This window comes from Podarcis gaigeae, assembly GCF_964106915.1.
Source record: "Podarcis gaigeae genome assembly, chromosome: 13".
Classification (NCBI taxonomy): domain Eukaryota; kingdom Metazoa; phylum Chordata; class Lepidosauria; order Squamata; family Lacertidae; genus Podarcis; species Podarcis gaigeae.
In genome coordinates this window covers 18725159-18750831 of record NC_139689.1, presented here as the reverse complement: position 1 = coordinate 18750831, position 25673 = coordinate 18725159, and the positions used below count along the sequence as shown (strand labels likewise).

Here is a 25673-nt window from a genome sequence, read left to right as displayed (position 1 = left end):
ATCTAACTACAGGCAGGAACGCCCAACCAGCTTTAACATGTCATATGACCCGGTGTCACGTGAGTGCAGAAAGTTAATACTTCTTCTCCCTCGGCTGCTGTTGCTTCTTCATTGCCCCCCCCCCCCGCGTCTCCTGCCGGCCCTTTTGCAGGAAGACTCCCACCCCCGGCGCGCCATTGGCCATCGGAGCCTGTCTCGTCGCGCTATTGGCCGTCCGCGGGGCTTCACTCACGAAAGCCGCGTTCCCATTGGTCGCCTTACGGGCTTCTGGCTCCGCCTCTCTTCCCTCTTGGAAAGTGACATGAAGTTAGGATCGCAGCTGTCGACGGCGCCGGGCGGAGCATTCGGGGTTCCCTGTGCGCAGGGTGGGGAAGCGTAAGGAAGGGGAGCCCAAAACTCGCGGCAGGAATCGAGAGATTCCCCCGCGATCCCTCGGTACGGGGGGGGGGGTGGGAGGGAGAAGCAGGACTCCTGGGTTTCTAGGCAGTGTGGATCCTAGTGGTTAGAGCACAGAGCCTGGAAGTCAAAGTCCTGGCAGAGGGAAATGGGCATATTGAGACAGGGTGTAAGGGGAGTGCTGCCTAGTGGCTATAGCAAGGGGGTTGTATATGCGTGCATGTGCCTGGTGCTGACAGGGACTGGGAAGGGAGTTAGGGTGTAACTGGCTGGAGGTAGGGTGGATAGATTTGGGGGGTAGATAATCCTGTGCAGAAAATTCAGGGACAGGAAGAATCAGGGGTCCTGGTTGATCAGAGAGAGCGCTGAGTAGCACCAGTAGTAGCTTAGAACAGTGGCTGGACTCCTGGAAGTGGGGCAAGAGATTTTGTGCTTAATAAGGTGGGATCTGGTGGGTTAGAGGAGGAGGAGGATCAAGGAGCCAGGAAACCCCTGGGGTGTCTGGAGGCTGGAGAGGGCAGTGGTTAGAGCAGGTTACGATGGATGACCCTGAGGAGATATTTGGAGGAGATGGAGATCCCAACCCTGCTCCTTATGAGGAGCTGGTGTCTGCGATGGCCGGCGGATTGTATGGGGAACTGGAGCGGCTTGTAGGGGCCCATGGGCCTGGTGCGGTTTCAGGACTCCTGCCACAACTGGTTTCTGTCCTGGAGTCGCTGCAAGGGGCTTGTGGGCAAGTGCGAGAGCGGGACCAGGCGCTGGAACGCTTGCGGGATGACCGGCTGCGGCTGCTGGAGCAGTATGAGCGGGAGCGATCTGGGCGCAAGCGGGCAGAGGAGGTTGGTATCGCTTTCTTTCTACTTGTTTTGCTACGACTACTATTTTTAAATGTTTGTTTAGGCTGTGTACACCCTATACAGTGGTACCTCAGGTTAAGTACTTAATTCGTTCCAGAGGTCCGTACTGAACCTGAAACTGTTCTTAACCTGAAGCACCACTTTAGCTAATGGGGCCTCCTGCTGCTGCCGCGCCGCCGGAGCACGATTTCTGTTCTCATCCTGAAGAAAAGTTCTTAAACTGAAGCACTATTTCTGGGTTAGCGGAGTCTGTAACCTGAATCGTATGTATGGTAACCCGAGGTACCACTGTACATTCCAGGCCCCCCAAACACTGGGAACTGTAGTTTGTTAAGAATACTGGGAACTGTAGCTTTGTGGTGGGTAAACTACAGTTCCCAGGAGTCTTTGTGGGGGGGAGGGAGATGCTTTAAATATATGGTGTGTATGCAGCCTTAGTCTCGGCTGTGTGTTGCGCCGGTCAGAGATGGGTGACAGTCTCGGGCCAAAGGTTTACAACACTGGTTGGCAACTACCAGATTTGGCTGGCACACCAATCTGAGCCAAAACACGGTGAGTGAAGGCGGGGGTCATATTCCCTCCCTTCTCACGCTTGGCAAATCTGGTATTAGTTTCTCCAATATCGTACTTGACCAGGCTGGTGCTTTTTAGCAGACAGCACTTTTGCTACAGAACTAGCAGCAACGGAGAGGGATTTTCTCTCTGTACGGTGCCACTCTTGTGAATGTACTTTTCTCTAGAGGTCTTGGTGTTATATGGAACCAAGAAACATCCAGTTAACAGAAATAGAAAGTAATAATCTAGGCTCAAGTTGCAAGCAGGGGAGGATGGCAGTTTCTGTCCCCGGTTGCTAATCCCTGGCATCCGCTAATGGAAGGGCAATTGTATTATGAAACTGAAAGTGTTCTTCTGTGTATCACAGGCAGTAGGTACCAATGGGCCCCATCCTATATATATTTTTACCATTGTTTATGCGAGCTGCCATTGCAGTATCTTGTGGCAAGGCATTCCATGGGCTGGTTATAGTTGCTATCAGGAAGTACTTATTTGGCTTCTTCTTAAGCCTGTGGTCTGCCAGTTTCAGGGGATGCCCCTGAGCTTTCATGCTCTAATAGAGAAGGAACAGGAGGAAATTATTCATCCTTTGTGCATCAGTTAAGATTGTACATTTCCACCACCTTTCCATTTAGCCTCTGCAAAGTGTCAAAGTATTACCAATTTGCAAGCTTTCTTGATAAGGAAAATGATCCTTGTGCCTTCCGTCTATTTCATTCTGAGTGTAAGGAATGGGTGCATTGCAGGGGTCTGATGATTCTTAGGGTCCCTCCCCACGCTACAATTCTACGACTCTATGAGCTCAACTGCCCATTTTAGCATGTTGAGACTTGGAGTGGATAGCACAGGGCTGATGAAGCTGCCGATGAAAGAGACCTAAGGCTGTATATACACACACCACACATTCATAGCAAACCCCCCCCCAATAAAGAATAATGGAAACTGCTTTATTAAGGGTGCTGGGAATTGTAGCGAATTGTGGGTCAAACCACAGAGCCTAGGACTTGCCAATCAGAAGGTTGGCGGTTCAAATCCCCGCGACGGGGTGAGCTCCTGTTGCTCGGTCCCTGCTCCTGCCAACCTAGCAGTTCGAAATAACGTCAAAGTAGATAAATAGGTACCGCTCCGGCGGGAAGGTAAACGGCGTTTCTGTGCGCTGCTCTGGTTCGCCAGAAGTGGCTTAGTCATGCTGGCCACATGACCCGGAAGCTGTACACATGACTCCCTCGGCCAATAAAGCGAGATGAGCGCCACAACCCCAGAGTCGGCCACGACTGAACTTAATGGTCAGGGGTCCCTTTACCGTTAAGGGGTAAACGACAATTCCTGGGATTCTTTTACACAGCCCTCCATGGGTTTGGGAGAAAGTGCTGGGACTGGGGGTGGGTGGGAGAGAATGTTGGGATCTCCTGGACTCTCGGGGTTCTCTTCCTGCAGAGGTTTATGGAGCTGGAGGACGCGATGGAGCAGGAGCGCAAGGCGCATGCAGCGGCTGTGAGCCGGCTGGAGGGCCAGAGCCGTGCCCTGGAAGGGAAAGCACGCAGCTACGCAGACCAGGGTGAGACTGGCGGGTTCCTTCGCATCCTATGCCTTTAAAATCAGAAGTGCTGAATCTTCTCCCCTGCAGATTGTATGAAGAACCTGCGTTTGATACGGACACTCTAAGAAATTATCTCTTTGCCTGGGAGGAAGCCAGTGTGGCCTTGGATGAATTCTGTTTTCCCATCTTCCTGCAGACGCAGATGGGTTGGCTTCCCCGCCCACCCATGCCCCTCCCACCGACAGGCATGCCCTATCCTGCACCCTCCCACCTTTTCCCACTCTCCTTTTTGGAAGTTCTGGCTAGGCTGGTCTATCGAGTTTGCTGAGATTGGGGTGTAAGGCAGCGGGGAGCAGAACAACCTCATCGTATATCTTTTGGGCTCTTTGCAAAATGGGGCAACTGTTGGTCACAATTGCGATTGTTTCCAGTATATGTTTATGTGTGTGCACACACACATATATGTCTGGCTCTCTTTAGTTTCAGGTGGAGGGGGGGAATACAATGTGGGACATGATGGAGGATTATAAAATTATGCAAGAAGCAGAGAAAAGAGAGGGAGGTGTTATATTTTTTCCACTCCCATAACATTAGGATTGGCAATGCTCCACATAAACTGCTGGGCAGCAGATGTAGGGTAGACAGAAGGAAATACTATTTCACACAATGCATAATTAGATTATGGAACTCCCTGCCGCCAAATGAGGCTGTAGCCACCAGCCTAGGTAGGGTTTTTTTTGTTCTTTGTTTAAGGAATTAGACAAATTCAAAGGTAGGAATAGTACCTGTCAATATCTGAGTGTCCTAGGCTGCAGTCCTGCACACAGTTACTTGGGAATAAATCCCATTGAGCTCAGTGGGGTTTGATTCCAAGTAAACACATACGGGATCAGGGCTTGTAGGTGCTTTAGCAAAAGTTGAGACAAAACTATATGTGACTTTAGGTGCATCTTTGACTCTAATCTGCAGGTTTTATAAACTGGCAAATTATGTCAATTTCAATAATCACATACGGTAATTTATGGAGTCTGACAAGATTTGGAGAGCCAATGTAACCCTTTCTTTAGAACCACTGAAGGGAAGGGAATTTCCTGTTCTGAAGCTGAGATTTGCTGGTGGTGGGAGGCAGGGGAATTTCTCATTGACACAAACAGAGGACTTCCTCCCCTTGCAAATACCAGCTTCAAAAGAGAGATTTTTCTCAGCACTGCAGCAGGCAAGGAAAAGGTTAAATTCCTTCTCCACATCTTCTCTACTCAGCATCACAGGGCATATTGCCATGCTAACACCCATAAGGTTACACTGTTCTATTTCTTTCAAAGGGTCTTAGTTATAATTACCTCATGTTGGATTTTGCCCTCCAACCAGCAGCTCTCAGTTGCTTTGCAGAGTCCGCAACCTAATTCTGTGACCTGCTATTATCTAGACTGGGTTATATTTAATGATGCTCTTAGACCCTGACCACATACCACCCAGGGCTGACTGTTACCACTAGCTCTGAAGATCTAATTTTATATCCCTTGCCAGTGATCCATTCCACAACCACCAGCATCACCTTTATCAGGGCTGCTTCTCTTTTAGCTTGATTATGCCCACCTATTCACAAGTCGTCATAAAAAAGTTATGCTCAGTGCTGTTAAAAAGGTCCCAAAACACACACACACACACAATGACATTTTTTTGCAACCAGACAGGATTATTTCCCCCTCATCCTTTTAAAAAAAAGAATTGTATACCCCATCAAAGTGTATCTCTAACAAAATTCTCCATACCCTCACAAAATGAAAATGTGGGTAACGTTGCATTTATTGGGACTTATTTTCTGGTAAGTATCAGATTTCAGCTTCAGGGTTCTTTGTGTGAATCTAAGACATTAGGATATTCTTACCCATGAGGCTTGAATCTTTTCTTCTTATTATTCATTTGGCCTATTTTGCCACTGCAAAGCTTGCATTGAGTAGAATCTGCTCAATGCAAATTTGTCTTTATTTAAAGATGGATTTTTCTGGCCCTTTCATTAGGCAGAGTGAAGAAACTGCCTTGGGCTGTAGATGCTCAGGAGCAGCCTGTGGTTATTCCTCTTGAGCCTCCAGCCATTCCCTTCTGTTGCCACATGGAGTTTCCTGGGCCCCCTAGTCTATTATTGATTCTACTGCCAGTCCAATTTGCTGCAGTACATGGATCTGGGAGGGGGACGCCATCTTGTCCTTCGCCTCAGGCAGCAAAATGTCTTGAGCCGGCCCTGCCTGCTCTCTTTCCTGCTTTCGCTGTACACAACACAAATAGCGCACAAGATGCATTTATAGCACCATTTTGAAAATGCCCTTAAGACTAATGTAAAGCTGGTTTAGGTTTCTTGTATGTACATCAAAATCACACCACCATGCCTCCCTGCCCGCCCCCCCCCCCCACTCTCTCTTCACAGTGGCGGGTCTGGAAGAACAAAAATCTTCACTCCTAAAGGAGCTTTCAACTCTCAGCCAGAGCCACACAAAGGTACTGTCAGCCTGCAGCTGCCTTCCCTCGTTTGCTCTTTTCTTTTCTCCACTCTTAAGCCAAGCTAGGCCACAGTCTCATTTTGTCTTCTGCCTTTTACAGATTGTGCAAAACTACAAGGAATTGAAATCGCAGAGGGTGGCGTTGGCTGCTACAAGTCAAGCTGGATCTCTGACTACAGAAACGAAAAGGTTTGGAAGAGGAAGCCGGCCTGTGGGATGGCAGTGGGGTTTGTGTGTGTCAGGGGTTCACTTAGGGGCACAGTGCCACCAATAATGATATTTTTGCCCAAGCTGCTGAGGTTGTGGAGTGTGCTCTATGGCCAGTTGCTGTGCTCTCCAGCTTCTTCTGTTCCTTACCACAGCAGTTGTCAAACCACAAACTGTTTTCACTCATTTCATGGGGAAAGGTAGAAGTCATTTTTGGTTACCTAGCAACAGCCGGGCCTACTGCAAGTACCACATCTGGATTAAGGCAGGAATGGATGGGACTCTGGCTGGCAATCCACCAAGGGTTGCGTGTGACAGAATAGTTAGTTGGGGTGGCGCTGGGTTCAAATCTAATCTCCCCCTGCCCCAAGGCAAAGAAAGTTTGACAAGGACAAGCTGCTCCAAGGCAAAACTGGTGGAAATGGGGTGGAGTGTGGGGCCACGGGCGAGGAAACATGAAACCTTTCTCCAATTGTCTTCAGGGTTTCTTGGAAGAAGAGGACCTTTTTAGTGGTCGTGCCCCCATTACAGAATTCCATCACTCCTCAGAAATGCCTGGCTCAGATATAGTACCACTTGATACTTTTTGAATGTAGGCCATAGGCCTTGGTGAAACGCACGTTTTTGATTCAGGACGTACTGGGTTCAGTTCCCGGCATTTTTAGGTACGCCAGAAAAGAAGAGTCCTGTCTGAGAGCTGCTGCCAGTCAGTGCAGGCATTTCTGAGAAAGGACCAATGGACTGCTCTGGCTCTGCAAGGCAGCTTCCGAGATCCCCACGTTTCGAGCTTTTGACAACAATGGAACTCTACTGGCTATCTTTTGACATTTTTTGTAGTGATTTCTTTTTAATTTCTGTGTAATGTTGGTGATTGGCTTTGGCAGCCACGTTGAGGGCTTTATTGCGTGTTGAGGCAGGGAAGAAAGGTGAGTAAGAATCCTTTTGAGAGAAGGAGACGTTGAAGGGGTCAAAGGCAAGATGCAGGAGGTAACAGGCATGCCTTTTCCAGGGCAGCCGATCAGCCAGCCATGTACAGAAACAAGGAAATAAAAATAGATATTTTTCTCTCCCTCCTCCCTTCTCAGGTTGAAGCCCCCACCAATCCAGGCACCCCCAAAGTTCCTCCCAAGCACCTCGGACCCTGGGTCTCCTGAATTGCTTCATTCCCCTGAGGTAAGTGGCTTGGTGTTGTGGGGCTCAAGCCCCTGAACTGTTCTTTGGCTCTTGGCAAACAGCAGCAGTGGTGGACAGGGAGGCTGGAGGGGGAAGCAGAGGCATTAAGAGGAGCCAGGAATGAATGGCCTTTTATGTTCTCCCCACCACCACCTGTCTCTTCAGAAGCCTGCAGAGTTTCGAGAGCTTCCCGGCACAGAGAAGTCTCTGCAGAGAGACACAGAAAGAAACAATTTCCCCTTGGCACAAGAAATGGTGCAGCCGGAACAGGATGGTATGAATGGGGAGCCTCTGTTTTGTCTTGGTGTGGCTAAGCCAGGGAAAATAACTTGAGGAGGGTATGGGCAGGGGCAGTGAGGGGGTGTGGCCAGTGGTGTGGGTGTGGCCAAGAAAGCCCTGAGGGCCAAGTGAAGAGGACCAGTGGGCCATATTTGGCCTCTGGGCCTCAGGTTCTCTGCTGCAGCCTAATGAGTCAGTAGCGTGCCGGTTCTTGAGTTGTGCTATATATTTTGCATTTTTACTGGGCTTTTGTTCCTTGTAAGCTGGGCCTCTTTCACACCCCTGCCAGAGTCGTTTCCACCACTGCCAGCATTTAGATTTTAAGCTCTTGTGGGGCAGGGACCTGCCTGACCCTCTTTATTCTTATAACAACAGGAATTTTCTCCGCATGCAGGCAACAAAATGCCAGATAGGCCCTTGCCCAAAGGAGCAATGCTTTTCTTGTTTTTCTAGATTATTTTCAGTAGGGAAAGGGCTGTGTAGAGGTTAACAAACAAGGGATAATAATCTAGAAAAAATAATGTGCTTTGCGTTTGAGCCCCCAAAACCTACTTCTCTTGTCAGCCTCTCCCACTCTGCAGCGGCGCTTGGACTTGGACGATCTCCTGAGCTCCACTCCAGAACTGGGACTGGAGCAAAAGCAGCCAAGCAGGTAAGAGGGATGTGTCTACTTATTAAGCCTCTGAGCAGAAAGCGCAGGTGGGCACAGCCTGAGTGGTCTGCGCTTGAACATGGATGCTCCTTCACTGGAGTGAAGAAACAGCTAGGCTCTTTCTTCCTGTGTCCTCCGACCACAGCATGCCCACACTGTCCTCTAATCCTCCATTGTCCCATCTATTCCCTCCCCACTTCCCCACAGGTGTTTTAATTTCGGGAGAGTTAGCTCTTCTGGTTATCCTGCTCACTGCTTTGAAGGGCCACACATGCCTGAGTTTGGCAAACGAGGCTGAGGAGAACGTCTCTGTGTTCATTGTCTCCTTAGAAAAAAAAAAGGCCCACCCCTGGTTTCTGTCTACTGTGACGTCAGATGTGGGTGTGTGTTGTTGCCAGGTTAGGAGCGGGTGGGTACTCCTGTCTGTCTATTTGTCTGTCTGTCTGTCTCTCAGCCCCCTGAGTAACACCCTCGAGCGCAACACGGTGTCCCTTTTCGCCGAGGTCTCGGGCCTCAGTCCTGAACTCCTCAGCGATATGGACGGCGGTGCCGATTTGCAGGGTAGGTGAAACTCCCACCTCCCCCCCCACCCCTCTCTGCCTCCTTGTCCTGCCTGGGACCTTGTTCCTTTCCTAGAGAACCCAGGAGTCCTAGCTCCCCCCACACCCCAATTTTAATCCAGAAAACCTGCCTCCCATAGTTCCCCAGCCTGTGGGGAGTTAAGGTTTCTACCTGTGTCCTAGTAGCTCAGTAGTGTCCATGCTTGACCATCTTTTCAGGGGATGCCTTGGAAACCCTGGTGGCAGAAAACACTCAGCTACAGGAGGCACGGTAAGAGCGACCAGCCTAAAGCGATAACGTTTGTTTGTTTGTTTGTTTTGATTTATGGGACGCAGGTGGCGCTGTGGGTTAAAGCCTCAGCGCCTAGGACTTGCCGATCGAAAGGTTGGCGGTTCGAATCCCTGCGGCGGGGTGCGCTCCCGCTGCTCGGTCCCAGCGCCTGCCAACCTAGCAGTTCAAAAGCACCTCCGGGTGCAAGTAGATAAATAGGGACCGCTTACCAGCGGGAAGGTAAACGGCGTTTCCGTGTGCGGCTCTGGCTTGCCAGAGCAGCGATGTCACGCTGGCCACGTGACCCGGAAGTGTCTCCGGACAGCGCTGGCCCCTGGCCTCTTGAGTGAGATGGGCGCACAACCCCAGAGTCTGTCAAGACTGGCCCGTACGGGCAGGGGTACCTTTACCTTTACCTTTACCTTGTTTTGATTTATGAATCTCCTTTTACGTGTGTGCCAAGGCGCCTTACAAACCAGCTGAAAATAATTATAAAAACAGTACAAAAATCCCCCCAACAACTCAAGGTAGGTGTTCATTTTGTATTGTTTCTGAAACCTAAGGCAGAGACTTTTTGCATCCAGCTGGAAAAGCTTGCCAAAAGAAAACGAAAAAACGCATTCATTTGGTTCCAGAAAGTGCAGATAGGAGCAGCTTCTGATCTCTTTGGAAGTTGAGGGAGAAACTCTCCTACAGAATGCAGTGACCCTGCTAAGGGATAAAGCCACCTCTCAATTTACCTGGTCCTGAACTGTCTATGGGTCTTTATATATCTTGATGGGAGCTGGAGCTTCTTAGAAAGGAAGGTCCTTGTCAAGGGTGCTTGGCAGGCAGAGAAATGGGCCAAGGCCTGGCCTGCTTCTCTCCGCTGGCCCACCTGCTTTCCCTCATGGATCAGACCCTCCACCTCTTCCTGGGCCATTGCAGCCAGTCCCAGGCTGAAGTCTTGCTGTTCCTCATGGTCCCACCTCCAGGACTGCTCTGGATACAGCGCGCCGCCATCTTATCGCCCGCGTAGAGGAGCTCACCGAAGAGCGCGAGTCGTTACGGGCGGAGCGTGAAGGAACACTGGGGGCCCTGAGCCGCTGCCAAGCCCAGCTGAAGGAGGCTGAGCTGGAACTGATCAGGTAAGGCCTTGTAAACTGCCCTCCCTGGTGTTTGGCAGCCATCTTGATTCCACCAGCTGCTGTCTGCGCTGGCAAAAAAAGGAGAGGGGCACCTCAAAATTAGTAGAACACAGGAACAACTCCTCCCCGGCAAAGTCACCAAGGCAATGCAGACAAATCCCAATGTGTTTTGAGTTAGCCATTCTTTCAGAGGTCACATGCCTGTCCCCCCCCCTTATCCTCACAACAACCTTGTGATGTAGGTTAGACCGTGTGTGTGTGTGTGTGTGTGTGTGTGTGTGAGAGAGAGAGAGAGAGAGAGAGAGAGAGAGAGAGAGAGAGAATATTTATGGTCCAATTTCAACCAGTAAGCTTTGTGGCTGAGTGGGGATTTGATCCTGATCCTACCCAGCACTCTGGACATTGCCGCTCACTCGTGGTCTCTAACAAAAAGCATCATTTATGAAATCATTATATGCTGCCTTATGAGATACACATCTAAAGTAGGAAAATACAGTCCAGTTTTCTTCATGCAGGTTGTGTTACATGTTTTAGCAGCCTGTGTTGTTTGTATTCTTAGGATTATATTGTAGTGCCTTTATCCTGATGCTGTGAAGCAGTGTGTTCCCAAACTTGGGTCTTCAGCTCTTGTTGGACTACAACTCCCATCATCTCTAGCTAACAGGACCAGGGATGATGGGAATTGTAGTTCAAAAACAGCTGAAGAAACACTGCTGTTAAGTAGTTACAGTAAGCTACAATAATAAGAGTACCTGACAGCAACAATAAGTATAGCAATACTGCTAATAATGATTAATAATAATATAATTAAGGTAGTCTATGTATTTGTGTGTTTCTCCCTAAGCACTTGAGACAAACCCGAATCTTTCTACACTAGCCTATTCCTCTGAACAAGTACAGCTGAGCTCAAGAAGTGCTAGGGCCTTATTGGAATTACTTAACAAATCATTGTGTACCTATCAGGCGTTGGTTACTGCAGCCTAACCATTGTTTGACATGCATTAAAAGAATTGTGTGTGTGTGTGTTCTGCTGTGCATGTATTGAGCTGGTCAGAGGATAAGGCTATCAACAATCACTAGCCACAATGGCTATGCTCTGCCTCTACTTCTGAATGCCAGTTTCTGGAAACTGCCAGGTGTGTGTGTGTGGAGATTGCTGTTGTGCTCATCTTCCCACCCAGTTGGCCACTGCGAGAACAGGATATGGGACCATATGGGCCATTAGCCTGAGCAGGCAAGCTTTTCCTATGTTCTTATGTGTGACCAACAACATGAGCATTTATTAGAAGGGAAGATGGAATCCCCTCTCCCTGAGACACTGGCCTACAATTAATTTTTTAAAAAAATAAACGAGTGAGTCCAAATTTCAGTCGTTCGTCTTTCTCTTTCCAGGATACGGCAGGAGTTTCAGGAATCAAGACGTTCTAGTGAGGACGGGGAGGTAACCAGATCATCTTCTGCAAGGATGTTGTGACAGGCCGGAGGGGGCCAGCTTTCCCTTGAAGGCTGAGGGATGGGGGTGTGGAAAGGGTCTTCTACAGGGCTGTAACTAGACAGGGGAGGGGGTGGGGTCAGATTTATGGGAGTGGCATTTGTGTGCCTTTGAGGCAGGATCTGCCCTCTTCCTCAGCAGGCTGAAGGAGGCCTGTCTCGGCCTCAGCGGTTCACCCGGGCCGAGATGGCTCGTGTGGTGATGGAGCGCAACCTCTATAAGGAGAGGCTGATGGAGCTGCAGGAAGCTGTTCGGCGCACGGAGCTGCTAAGGTCAGTGGCGCCAAGGTTTATGCCTTGGGGCTGGGGGGGGGGGAGGCAGATGGGTCTGTGACCCCATAACCTAACTTATGACTCTGTGTGACAGGCCGCCCTCTCCCTCAGCTTGACGTGAGGTTGGATTTGCCTCGCTGAGCCGTTTTCTTTTTGAATTGTCTGAAAGCAGCTCAGTGACTGTGAGCCTTGTTGGAGCTTGTCATGTGGCACCAGGGGCATGGTGGGAAGTCGAAATCCCTCCCCCAACCCTCCTTGCTTCGCTCTAGCAGCAGAGCAGTGAGAGGCTTCTCTTCCCTTCTGGCAATCCTTCCCAAACAGCACCCCAAGTGCCAGGGAGTTAGGACTGGAGAAGAAGGGAGAGTACTCTCTCCCTGCTGCCAGTGCAGCAGTAAGGAAGGGAATTAGTACTTCTGAGGGGTCTTAATGCCCACCCCTTAATGTTGGAGGTGAGCAGTGGCTATTTTTCTAGACTCACCATGAACGCCTGCCTTGTTCTCTTAGAATGGCAATGGCACCCACCTGAGAGGTGCTGGAACTCAGTTCCTGTGAGTTCCAGCTTTAAAAAAAAGCCCTGGAGGTAAGAAGGACGAGTCACAGAGGCTTGTGTTGTGAGGCAGGGAATTAGGAGACTCAGCAGCATCACGAATGACACCATATTATCCATTAAGTCCCACCCCACTACTGCTAGCAGAGTCTTTTCCCTCTTGGGAGTAACCAGCAACTGCAGGCAACCTGCTCATTCCATTCTCTAGGAACCAGAAATGGGGAATCTGTGTCCCTCCATATGTTGTTGAACTCCAGCTCCCATCAGCCCCAAGCTCAGAGATGATGGGAGCTGTGATCCATTGGTGTTCAGAGGGCCAGAGGTTCCTTATCCCAATCCTTGAAGCTGCTCAGGGTAATCAATCACTCTGTGGCTGCCCAGCCAATAATTATTTTCCCATAGTACAAACTGGGCGGGAGGGAAGCAGGTCAGAATGGAAGCCAGAAGAGAATTGGCTTATAGAAATACACTCTGGAGAGGTGAGATTTAAACGGAGGATTATAGACTCAAAACACAAGTTTGTCACTCAGACAAGAGGAGGCAAATGGCTCTTAGGTGTAGCAAGTGAAGGGCTGCCCTGAGTATTAACAGAGGATCAGGGAGCCAGTCGTGCAAATGGTTTGGGTTGCCTGTTTCCCCCTTTTCCAGCCTCAAACTAATGGCTAATGGAGGGAGTCACTGCATGGTGGCAGCCTTAAAGCAATTGTTTCTCTCTTCTCAGGGCTTCGCGGGAGGAACAAGCTGTTCAGATGAAAAAATCCTCTTTCTGGAAAATGTAGGTGCCGTCTAAGATCTGCCCCTGAAGCTGTAGCTGTGCACACTCTGCCTTGACATACTCTGCTTTGACATTTGATATTGGGCATACAACTTTGCATCCTGAGAAATTTCTTTCTCCCTTAGCAAGATGTTATGGCTGCATGGATTAGTTTGAAAGTGTGCAAGGGAGCAATGCCTAGTGAAGGCTACTAGTTTGCAGATGCTGGGCATAATGGCTGTGTTCTGTCTCCATTGTCAGAGGCAGTTGCTGTGTATCACTAGTGGGGAGAGTGGAAGTTGCACTTAACTCCTGCTTGCAGGCTTCCCATAGACACCCAGTTGGCCATTGTGAGAATAGGATGCTGGACTAGATGCGCCACTGACCTGATCCATCAGAGCTCTCCTTATGTCCTTGTGAGAGAACCTTCCTTGCCCATTCATAACAATGGCCCTGCCTTAGACCAAAGTCAAACAGAACTCTGCAGGCAAACAATCTGTGGGCTCCTTTTAGTCTGGTTCCGACAGATCACAGTTCCATCATTCTTGGTGCAAAACCCCCTTTTTCTGTCGAATTTTGATTCGTGCCCCCTGCCATTCCCTCCTCATTTCCCCTGAACGCATTGTATTTTCCTCCTGCAGTTTCGATCGCTTATTTAGCCCCTCAGACTCCCCAGAGAGGGCTCCTGCGTCCCCGCTGCCACCTGGGAGGCCCCGGTCCAGCCCCAGCGGCCGCAATGAATTGGGAAGGAATGGGGGGCAGCTGTCTCCAGCCTTGAGATACATCCCACGAGCTACCTCGCCCAACGAGTAAGTTGTGTGGCAGTTGCCTTGCAGGGGGAGAGGTAAGAGCCAGAGAGTGCATAAGCTGATTTTGCAATCCCATCATCAGCACCTCTTGGGAACCTGTTGCTCCCTTTATATGGAGTTGGGCTGCTAGTGGATCCATCTAGTCCAGCACAGGCTGGCAGCAGCTCCCTGGTGCCAGGTTAGACCATTGGTTTGTCCAGCTCAGCATTGTCTCCTCCAGGCATGGTAAAATATACTTGGAGTCTGGTAGTGATTTCATGCTCTTTATTGCAGCTTGTAAAACAGTGATTGGATTGCCCCCCCAACCTCAGGCTTTTATATACATTATTTACACAATGAGTAAATAATGCCTGATTCTGCTTCCCTCCTGCAGCCTGATTGGTCTTTTCCTACAGGCCAATCAGTTGTTGCATTCTAGGATCCTACTTCCCTATTGCTCTAGGATCCAAGCTTAGTACATAACACATGGGGAACCCTTTGGCCCTCCAGATGTTGCCAAACTACAGCAATCATCACCCCTGGCCATTGGCCATACATACAGGGCCTGATGGGAGTTGTAGTTCAGCAGCATCTGGAGGGCCAATGGGTTCCCATGCCTGGTCTACTCTGACTGGCAACAACCCTCCAGTGTCTTGGGCAGAGATGTTGCCCGACCCCAAGACCTTAGATCCCTTTTATTAACTGGAGACGCCCTGGCTTGAACCCTGGAGCCTTCTGCTTTCAGAGTGTGCCTTGTGGGCTCACTCTACATAAAATGAAGAGGCTTTATACTGAGTCTGCTAACTGGATCCATCTAGCCCATCAGAGGCCGACAGCAGCTCTTCAGGGTCTCTGGCAAAAGTCCGCCTTGGGCAACAATTGCATGCAGGCCCATCTAGGTAAATCCATCTGAAACCTGAGCATTTCCCCTGGTTGCAACTGGACGCAGGGTTGTCACTGGAAGCTCTCTGCTGCCCCCTACTATATTTGGCTTTTATATCCGCAGAGCCGACTCCTCCCCTCAGCAGAAGCGGAGAGAGCTGTACCGTGAGATCCGCTCCCACATCTGGCAGGAGCATGGTCGGGCGCAGATCCATGGGTGGAGCCAGCCACCTGCGCTCCAGGTGAGCATTTTAGCAGGGGCAGCAAGGTATCTGACCCTATGGAAATCCCATGCCAAGGGCTAGGTCCTCAAGTATTGTCTTTTCAAAGCAGGTCAGGAAAAAGGTAAATGCAGCATTGTGTGTGTGTGTGTGTGTGTGTGTGTTTTATTATACCAGACAGTGTGCAACAATTTCCCCACATTTGACAATGGAATGATTGTCTAAAATTAATAAATAACAATTGCCATCAGCATTGGCATCCTGCCGGCTCCTGAAGACACACCTGTTTGGGCAAGCATTTCCCAAAACTGAACTCCTGATGTTATTGCTTGAACTGTTTTTTCATTGTTAGACTTTCAATTGTTCATTTGTTTTTATTGCATATTTTTTATTAAGGATGTTTTACTGCCCCCAATGGATCTGTTGTTGGGGATTTCGATTCACACACTGATTTTCATAGTTGTGAACTGCTTAGAAACCTTTTTTGGCATATAACAAATAAACAAATTCCATCTAGGAAATGGAGTCCACTGAATTCGGCCCTATTGAGTCACCCAACAGCGTGGTGCTTTAGACTATACATTTGCCTTGTTCTATCCCAGTCATGGGATCTGACCTTAGTTTTGAACTGGCCACTCTTGCAGCGAGTCTCCACACATTAAAATCCAGCCACCTTTTCTCTGCAGGGCTCTGACCCCCTTTCAGGGGCCGCCGACGTACCTGTGCTTGCACAATTACGGATGCTAGACCAGAAGGACCCCAATACAAAGGTAACAAAGCAGTGCGTTTCCAAATGCTGAATAGCTAGGGATGTTTCCCCCCCACCTCCCCCTGAGTTATTATTATTACTATTATTGCATTTGTATCCCACCTTTCTTCCAAGAAGCTCAAGGTGACATACATGCTTCTCCACCTGCCCCTATTTTATCCTTACAACAACCCTGTGAGGTAGTTTATGGCTGAGGGACAGTGACTGGCCCAAGGTCACCCAGTGGATTTCATGTGGTTGAGTGGGGATTTGAACCCTGGTCTCCCAATGGCACTCTAACCACTGCACCACTGAATTGAAATCTGAGGCCACTCTAGGAAAATGGTGTGGTTTTCCTGCTGTAAAGTGCCAAAAAGGGGTTACCATACTTTTTTGTCTTTAAGACGCCCCCATGTATAAGATGCCACCTATTTTGGGGGGTTCAAATTTAAGAAAATGGAGGGAGATGCCACAGAGTTGTTGAGCTTTTTTTGCAGAGGATTGCCCACAGTTGTTGAGCTAAATCTGCCTCCCATCTGTCCCATCGCCAACAGAAGCTGCCAGTCGGCCACCCAACTGCCGGAGTGTCAGCCAATCAGCACCACCCACTGACGCAGCAACCAATAACTCGCACAATAGCTGCTGGCAGCATTGGCAGCAACCAATCAAATGTCCACCCTATGCACTACCCATGTATAAGATGACCCCCACTTTTTAGAATGATTTTTAAAGGAAAAAAAAATAGTCTTATACACGGAAAAGTACGGTAGTTTGAGTAGGTGTAGGAGGAAGAGTGGCTGAGTTCAGAGCAGGGATTCGTCCAGAGAGGTAGCGGGCAGCCTCCTCTGAGGACAGGCTACCCAGCTGCATGTCTGCTCTGGGAGTGATTCACGTGATCCAGTGGCGTTGGCATCAGCTGAGTTATCAGCCCCTCTGAAGGGTGAGTGGAAGGAGACCAAACCCTGCAGAGACTCTGGGCAGTTCCTGTGTGGGCAAGTACAGTGGCAGGCTCAGAAAAAGCTTAAGGCTTATTAAAGTGGTATATTTGTAGTTCCTGTGGCAAAGGTTTCTCGCTGCAATTGGGAAGGGTGAGGTGTCATTCTTGTATGGAAAGCGACTCCTTTTACCAGGGGGCCAGCAGATCTCAATGTCGTGCCTGCCTCTCTCTCATTGTAGCTCTGGTGTGCTGCAGCATCAGTTGGTGCTGAGACTCAAGAACAAGCAGAAACCGTAAGTATCGTCATCATCATCATCGCCATTATTGGTTTTACTCTTGCTTAAGAATTCTCACTTAAGCTGCTTCCCTTTTCAGGGTTTTTTTTTTTTTTGGTGTGTTGTTTTGGTGTGTGTGAAGTGAAAACTGCTCATTTAGGCTGACCTTCAGTTCAGAGAGCAGGATGCAGGTGGCGCTGTGGTCTTGCCTATCAGAAGGTTGGCGGTTCGAATCCCTGCGACGGGGTGAGCTCCCGTTGCTCGGTAGCAGCTCCTGCCAACCTAGCAGTTCGAAAGCATACCAGTGCAAGTAGATAAATAGTTACCGCTCTGGCAGGAAGTTAAATGGCATTTCCATGCTCTGGTTTCGGTGCTCCATTGTGCCAGAAGCGGCTTAGTCATGCTGGCCACATGACGCAGAAAAACTGTCTGTGGACAAATGCCGGCTCCCTCGGCCTGTAAAGCGAGATGAGCGCCGCAACCCCAGAGTTGTCTGCAACTGGACTTAACTGTCGGAGGTTCTTTACCTTTTTACCTTTTTTTCAGTTCAGAGAGATGTTTGTCTCCTGCAGCAAGAGTCTTTTAGCACTTTAAAGACTAACAAATTTATTATGACATGAGCTTTTGTGGACTCGAGGCCACTTCATCAGATGTGTTAAGTGGCAAGTATATAGATTGCCATTCAAGAATTACAGTCGGTAATCATTGGAGCTTAAATATATACTAAATAGGCACATTTTTATAGCAGCAAGTTGATGATAATGGGCTGGGATTATTGCATTAATGCATTTAGAGGAGCAGGGAACTATTAGCAAGAAAGAACTAGTGACTAGAACAGATATCCAGCACTGGTAGCACATGAGAAATGATGTGTATCCCCTTCAGTAAGTTAGTGGTTTTTCCTCTGACTTTTCTCAGCATTGTGTTTTTGTTCTGATGCTGTTTTCAATTTATTTCATGTTTTCATTGTTGTTATAATCACGCACACATAACATTGTAAGACACTTCAGCGGCTTGTTTTGTTCTGTTTTTGTAATTTATATATTGGCAAAAAAGCCATGGTTGCAGTTTGGGGTTTTTAACTCAGCCATTCTATGATGCCCCTTCAGATTTAAGTCCAGAAACATTCCTTGCCCACCCACATGCTTAACCTGCTGCTGTGCATGGAGAACGTGAACACAGGATGGGAGGGGAGTGGGGAGGAAGGAGACACACTCCCCCAGGTTGTGTAAATGTCCTTGCCTGGCTGCCTGGAAAGCCTAGGCATGTGTGTGTGTTTGTCAGCTGAAGTGACAAAATAGGTACAAAGGCTGAAGGTTATGGATTGTCAAGGGCATGTTTGTGTGTCTGTGTGTGCTGTGTGTGTGTGTGCTGTGTGTGTGTGTGCACGCGCCCGTCAGCATAAAAGGGGGAGGGAGGCTGGTTGAGGCCCACAATGTCTTGCTGATCCCTCCGGTTCTTTCTCTTCCAGGGCACCTCTCATCACTGCTCTCGGCTGTGGGTGGCCTCAGGGACCCACTCTGCAAGCGAAGTTACTCTATTTGATGCCCAGAACCCAAACCAGCTCCTGGAACATTTTGTGCTGCCTGGAGTCCACGTCCTCTCCATCGCATGCGTGCCTGGTCAGTGCAAGGAAGGAGAATCTATCATTTTATACTGTCTCTTAATACACACACATGCACACTTAGGCTCTTAGGCCGATTGGCTTGTTCTTTAGTCCTGTGCTCTGGTTCTGCCTTTTGGTCCTCAATGCTGTCTTGTTTCATGGTTCCTGATACCCTCACAACCCAGCCCTGGCAATGACTCTTGTCTCTCCTGCTGCTCCTACATGTGGAGCTCCCTCCTTGAGATTTCCACTTGGTGACACCTCTCTTTCTTCCTTCTATCGCATCTCAAAACACACCTTTTCCACTTGGCCCTTGACTTCATCCTATTAATCCTTATTCCTAGCTGTAGCCAAGCTTCAAGTACACAAAGCTTTCCCAACTTTATATATTTTAGACTGCAAGCACCATAGATTTTGGACTGAAGTTGTGTGTCCATTGAGATTCTATAGCATGGGTGGGAAAACTTTGACCTGGTGGAGGGCAAAACCTGCCCTTCCAGGGGATCCCATTTGGCTCACGGTGCCATTTTTTCAAAACCACATCCATCTCTCAATCAACTGATATCACTTGATGGGTGGGCAACATCAGCTGACGGGTGTGGGCAAGGCTCAATCCTGTATTGTCTGCCCCCACCAGTTCCCCAAAGGGATCAGGGATACCAGGGTTTAAGCAACCTCTTACTCAACAGCTGATGAGTGGAGACTTCAATCCTGCTTGGTTCAGCTTTATTGGTTAGTATCTCCCCGCAATCCTACAGGCCAAATTTGAAAGCTGGGCAGGACTCCTCATTATCACTCCAGATGATTGGCAGGGTGATAGGCCTATGTGCAACTAGATAAAGATTTCACCTGCTATGCCAAAAAGGTTCTCCTTGGCCCTGCCTTGTAGGATTCCTAAGCTGTTTCTGTGCTCCCTGAGGAAGGCCGCTTTGCCTTCTCTGTTCCTCCTCCATAGGCCTCGCTGTGCCTGGTGGCGAGAGTCCCGAGCAAGAGCCAGAGATCCTCGAAGACCCCCTGGCGCCCGGATCCGACAGCGAGGAGGAAGCGCTGGAGATGGAGGCGGTTGGCACAGAGCCCACCGTGTGGTTTGGCACCCAGGAGGGCTGGTAATTGACACCCAGCAGGGTTGAAGGGGGAAGAAATGGGAGGTGGGGGTAAACCCCCGTTCCTGAATGGATTGCCATCAGATTTGTTGAGCTTCTCTGGCCAACCTCTGCCTCTTCCTGCTCCCACCAACTCCAACCACCAGGACCAGCATCCTGACCTTTTGCTGCTGGTGCTGCTGCTGCTGCCACCATCACTTCGGCTGCCATATTTGACAATCCCGTGGGCTTCAGCCAGGTTTATTTACACTGAGCCTGCCCAGCACCCTCAGGAAATGCAACAATCGGAACCGAAATACTGGTGGCTGATGAGAGCAGATAATAATAATAATAATAATAATAATAATAATAATAATAATAATTTATTTGTACCTTGCCCATCTGGCTGGGTTTCCCCAGCCACTCTGGGCGGCTTCCAACAAAGAGTCACACATTAAAAACTTCCGTGAACTGCCTTCAGATGTTTTCTAAATGTCAGGTAGTTGTTTATCTCTTTGACATCTGATGGGAGGGCATTCCACAGGGCAGGCGCCACTACCGAGAAGGCCCTCTGCCTGGTTCCCTGTAGCTTTGCTTCTCGCAATGAGGGAACTGCCAGAAGGCCCTCAGCACTGGCCCTCAGTGTCCTGGCAGAATGATGGGGATGGAGACGCTTCTTCAGGTATACTGGGCCGAGGCCGTTTAGGGCTTTAAAGGTCAACACCAACACTTTGAATTGTGCTTGGAAACGTACTAGGAGCCAGTGCAGGTCTTTCAAGGGAGGGATGGGGGAGCGGGCCTGGAGCTGTGCTGGGGGTTGATCTGGTCATCAGGAGGGCTCAGGTGGTGTCACCTTTGAAGGCTGACCGCATCTCCCCCCCCCCCCAGCATCTATATTCACTCCGCCGAGACTGATTGGCGCCGCTGCCAGGGCAAAGTGCAGCTGAAGGATGCCGTCCACTGTATTGTGTGAGTATGCGGACTTCCCTCACTCACTCTGAAAGCTGCAGAGCCCCACTGCCTACCCCTCGTAGATGTTGCCTGTCTTCCCATGCCGGTGCTGTTGCTACTTTCCTTAGTTTTAGGCACCTGTCTATGCTAAAGCAATGTCACATCAATGTAAGCAGCCATGGTTCCCCCCCCCCCCAAGAACCCTAAGCTTAAGGGTGCTGAGAGGAAGCTAAAGTTCCCAGAGTTCCCTGGGAAGAGGGACTGACTGTTCAACCACTCTGGTAACTGTGAAGGATCTGTGAGGGGAATAGGCCGTCTCCTAACAACTCTCAGCATCCTCAATAAGCTACACTTCCCAAGATTCTTTGGGGGAAGCCATGGCTGTTTAAAGCGGTCTGAAACAGTGCAGATGAGGCCTTACTCTGCTGTTTTTGTCTCAGCCACACCCAGGGCCGTGTAGCAGCTGCTCTAGGGGACGGATCTCTGGCCATTTTCCACCGAGACACAGGTACGTCCTGCTCCTTTCATTCCTCCCTGCCCTGCCCTGCCTTCCCCACAGCTCAGGTCCTCGGTTTCACCTAATCCCTGTCTTCCTCAGTCCGGAACTGGGACCTGCGCTCCCCACGCCTGCTTGACTTGGGGCGGCCACGGCGCTCCATTCGTTGTGCCATCCCCGTGCTTGACCGGCTGTGGTGTGGATATGGGAACAGAGTCTATGTGCTGGATCCTCGCACTGCTCGCATCCAGGTGAGTGTGCCCCTCAGGCAGCTTGAGGCGGTGGCTGAAACCCACAGAGACTTGCATGGCTGGTTTTATGGTGTAAAAACAGTAGTTTGAAATGGCCAGGATCATTCTGTGTATCAGTGTTAGAACAGTATTGCCACAAGAACTAGCCGGTGAATTCATTTTGGCTGTTCTCTCTTTTTTTTTATTAATGTTTTTATTGGGTTTTAGGACAAATGCAAGAAGCAAAAGCATATAAACTCTACAGAGTGGGAAAAAAGAAACTGAAGAAAGAATTGAAACATAAGACAGATAAAACTGTGAAATTAATTGGAACAAGCCTGTCAGGCAAAAGTACCAATGCATTACAAAAGTCTGGAATTTTGGCAATTCCTATTGAAATGGGCGCGGGTGGCGCTGTGGGTAAAACCTCAGTGCCTAGGACTTGCCGATCGTACGGTCGGCGGTTCGAATCCCCGCGGCGGGGTGAGCTCCCGTCTTTCGGTCCCAGCTCCTGCCCAGCAGTTCGAAAGCACCCCTAAGTGCAAGTAGATAAATAGGTACCGCTTTATAGCGGGAAGGTAAACGACGTTTCTGTGTGCTGCGCTGGTGCTGGCTCACCAGAGCAGCTTCGTCACGCCGGCCACGTGACCCGGAAGTGTCTCCGGACAGCGCTGGCTCCCGGCCTCTAGAGTGAGATGAGCGCACAACCCTAGAGTCGGACACGACTGGCCCGCACGGGCAGGGGTACCTTTACCTTTATTGAAATGGATAGATCCCGAGGAACAACTGCTAGCTGGCACAACTTGGAGAAGTGTTGAGATCCAAAATCTAGATGTAAATGTTGTGGATGTGGGTCTGGGGTCCAGGCTGCCTGTTGCAACCCACTTTCTCTTCCTCCCCCCAGAGGTACTTTGAGGTGACTTCACACCCTGAAAGCCAGGTGCGGCACATGGCAGCCGCCGGCAACGGCATCTGGGTCTCGGTTCGCCTGGAGTCCACCCTGCGCCTCCTCCATGCCGAGACTGGCCAGCCGCTGCAGGAAGTGGAGCTGGGGCCCTACGTCAGCCGCATGCTTGGTGAGTGTCAACGGCCACCATGACTTGGGGGCTTTGGGTGGGACTCTGAGCAGAATGCAGGGACACTGCAGCATCCGGGAAGGAGTTGGCAAGGCAAAGCTGTTGGATTACCCACAAACAAGCCTTGGCAGAGGAGAGCAAAGAAGCAGACTGCAGGGAGAATGTCCAGGACAGGAGGGTTTTATGAGGGCAGGAAGCTTTTAATAGAAGGCTCTCAGGCCTGAGAGGGGCATCCTGCTGCTTCCTCCTGTGCATCAGTATCTGGGCTGGGTCATGGGCAGTAGTCCGAGGGGAGTCAGGAGCTGGGAACCAGCCATTAGTTCCAAGGGGGACCAAAGAGGAAGGCTGTGTCTATTTTATGATTTACTCCGGTTCCAGTGCACTTCCACCACAGTAGTCGTGTGCAAGTGACAAAAGCAAGCCAGAAATCAGCACCAAAGCATAACCAGGGATACAGAAACAGGCCAGAGTGCAGGCAGACCTTGGAACAGGAAGGCCTCACATGCTTCTTCCTGCCTGGGAGGAGCCAATGGCCAGCCCTGGGCTTTGGGGGTGCCTCACTGTGAAGCTGCCACTTGCAGTTCAATGGCTCACCAAATGGGGCAGCTGGGCTCTCCTTCATGGGAGATCAGATGGCCATCTGCTTTAGTTGAGATGCCTCCATTGCAGAGGGTTGGACTAGATGACTAGGATCCAGGTACCCTAGTTTTGGAATCTCCTGCCTGTTTAATGGAAAATTCCTCCTTTTTTTCCCTCCTCACTCTCCAGGGCCGAACAGTCTTAGTTTAGCCATGAACATCTCAGCACTTGGTGCTTTTGGGAAACGGCTCTGGGTTGGCACCTCTGGCGGCACCATCATTTCCCTGCCCTTCATCTCAGGTGAGCACCTGTGTGTGTGAGAGAGAGGGAGAGGGAGAGGGAGAGGGAGAGGAGTGCAGCTGCAAGTGTATACATAGCAGAGTTTCCTGGTGGCTATTTCTGTGAATTTTCTCTCTTGGTTTCTCATAGAATTTGCTGGGAGCTCGGAAACGTCTTCTCCCACTGGCATCCCTTACTGTGCTCTGGAGCAAGCCCAGATCAGCTACCACGCGCACCGCGATGCTGTTCGCTTCTTTGTCTCAGTCCCAGGTAACCAGCACGGAGGAATCGATGCCCATTCCTTGGTTCTTTGGGGGAAATAGAATTCAGTGGCTTAAAAGAACTTAAGAGCATGGAATCCAAAGCTGCTGCTGCTGCTACCATTCTTTAGATAATGCCAAAGATGTGCAGTTAATAGAGTACTAGAGGACAGGTCCTCGCCCCGAGGAACTTACAGTAGTCCAAATGGGATGTTACTGGAGCAAGGATCACTGTAGCCAGACTATCGCTGTCCACAAGAGGAGAATGGTGGATATATAAATGCAAACTTCAGCTCAGTCTGTTCTTTGCTTACTTTAGGATGTATGAACCCATCCTCTTCTGAGAGCGCCAAGGAATCGCACGGCCAAGAGGCACCAAGCAAACCTTGCAGCTTGGTGCTAAGTGGAGGGGAGGGGTATATCAACTTTCGGATAGGTAAGCATCTTACTTTACAGGTGTGAGGGAATGACGTGGGTACGGGATATAGGCATCCAGCCCCACTATCCCAGCACCACTCCTTTTGACCCTCTGTTTTTTTCCTCCTTACCCAGGTGATGACACTGACGACCGCTACGGCGACCTGCTCCTCCCGAACCCACGCTTACGCCGAGCCGAGCGAAGCCACCTCATTGTCTGGCAGGTGCAGGCCTGAGGCTCTGGTGATGGGCACAGTCACTACTTCAGGGTGGTGTGGCACAGCTCCAGCCTAGGAGGGAATTGCACTGTGGACAGATAAGACGCTGGTGGTTGTGGGCTTCCCATCTCACTCTCCTGCCCTCTTTCCCCATGTGTTTAACCCTCTGGTGTCTGAGGGGTGGGGCAATGACTTTTTGCAATGTCCTCAGGCCGAGGATTGTAGCAGAAGCCGTCTGGATGCCAGGATCTGTTTTTTGTGAATCTGCACGGTGAGGGGATCTGCAACGGGTGGTTCCTTACCCCCAACCCCTTTCTAAATAAGCACTTCCACTGCTAAGGAACTGGAGCACTGTGCTGCTTTGCAGTAAGTCAACCTGCTCTGATACGGACTACACCCCTGTCGAATCCTGCTATGTTCATACATCCCTGGGTTATACAGCACCAGCAACTTCCCTCTTAGTGGCCAGATGGTTGGGAGCCAGAATGCAGCTATCTGGGTCATGTAGAAGGGAAGAGGCCTCCAGTTGGGAATGAAGGAAGCAGATCTGGTGAGTTAGAGCACACAAGGCCAAGAACCAGGACTCCTAGGTTTATCTGGAAAAGGAGCAGCATCCAAGCGCATTGGAGCTACAACCACCACCACCATCCCGTCCTCCTTTCACGTGTGATTCTTTGATGCACTTTTGATTCTACGGGTTGAGACATAAGGAGAAGACATGGGAAATCTTGAACTACAGGCATGGATTTGTTGAAGGCTGTGAGGCAGCACTACTCAGAGAGGCCTGAAGGGGGAGCTCTCTCCCTGCTGTGCTGCCTTTGATCTGGAAGCGGAATATTGATTGAATTGGTTCCCGGTGCTATTTAGCTGACCAGATCCTGGCTGCAGTTTTGGAGTGATGCTAGGGCCGGCCGGGACACACAACTCACTGTTAAGTTTCTCAGGGTTGCTGTTCCTTGTTTGTCTGTCTCGCCCAAGGGTGAGGGTCTCCGGCGGCCTCTCAGGGTCTATTTCTGTGGGTTGGTTTCTAATAAAGCTTTAATTATTATTATTACTACTATCATCATCATTGTCATCAGGTTATCCTCTTGTTTGCACACGAACTGGATTTATTGTTGGCTTCTCCCACCACAAGTTCCCCATTTGTTGTAAAAGGTGTCCTACCCTCACACACACCTTTTGGTGTGTGTATCTGCTCCTTTCTCAATAGATGTTCAGACATTACTAAAATGAGGGCTTTCCTTCCTACGGGATGACCAGAAACACAACTCACATAGTAGAACCAGCAAAGGGCATGGACATCAACACTGATAAAACCAGCACGCCTTTTAGCAGGCGAGTCCCACAGAGAAACAGGAGCGTTGCGATAATCGCAGCTACCGCCATTAAGCACCGAGAAGGCTTCAAAGTGCACCACCGACTGGAGGAGTTTTCAAGAACTGGATGTG

At 49.8% G+C, this 25673-nt stretch overlaps 1 protein-coding gene across 2 annotated transcripts; it reads left to right on the top strand.

Moving 5' to 3' along the window:
• Nucleotides 1-266: 266 nt before the first annotated feature.
• Nucleotides 267-25279, top strand: LOC310829383 (C-Jun-amino-terminal kinase-interacting protein 4-like). 2 transcript variants are annotated; one of them, XM_083707766.1, is made up of 27 exons: nt 267-1235; nt 3246-3366; nt 5774-5844; nt 5947-6035; nt 7139-7226; nt 7392-7500; nt 8070-8157; nt 8612-8718; nt 8937-8988; nt 9963-10115; nt 11508-11556; nt 11749-11879; nt 13148-13201; nt 13822-13989; nt 14975-15092; nt 15758-15841; nt 16996-17049; nt 18503-18653; nt 19593-19743; nt 20608-20688; nt 21111-21178; nt 21269-21417; nt 22301-22472; nt 23241-23351; nt 23481-23600; nt 23910-24026; nt 24143-25279. In XM_083707766.1, the coding sequence occupies exons 1-27, from the start codon at nt 936-938 to the stop codon at nt 24241-24243; spliced, it is 3057 nt and encodes a 1018-aa protein (XP_083563892.1). In that variant the 5' UTR covers nt 267-935; the 3' UTR covers nt 24244-25279. The 2 variants fall into 2 exon arrangements, with proteins under 2 accessions (XP_083563892.1, XP_083563891.1); XM_083707765.1 differs by having other exon boundaries at nt 11746-11879.
• The last annotated feature ends 394 nt before the right edge of the window (nt 25280-25673 follow it).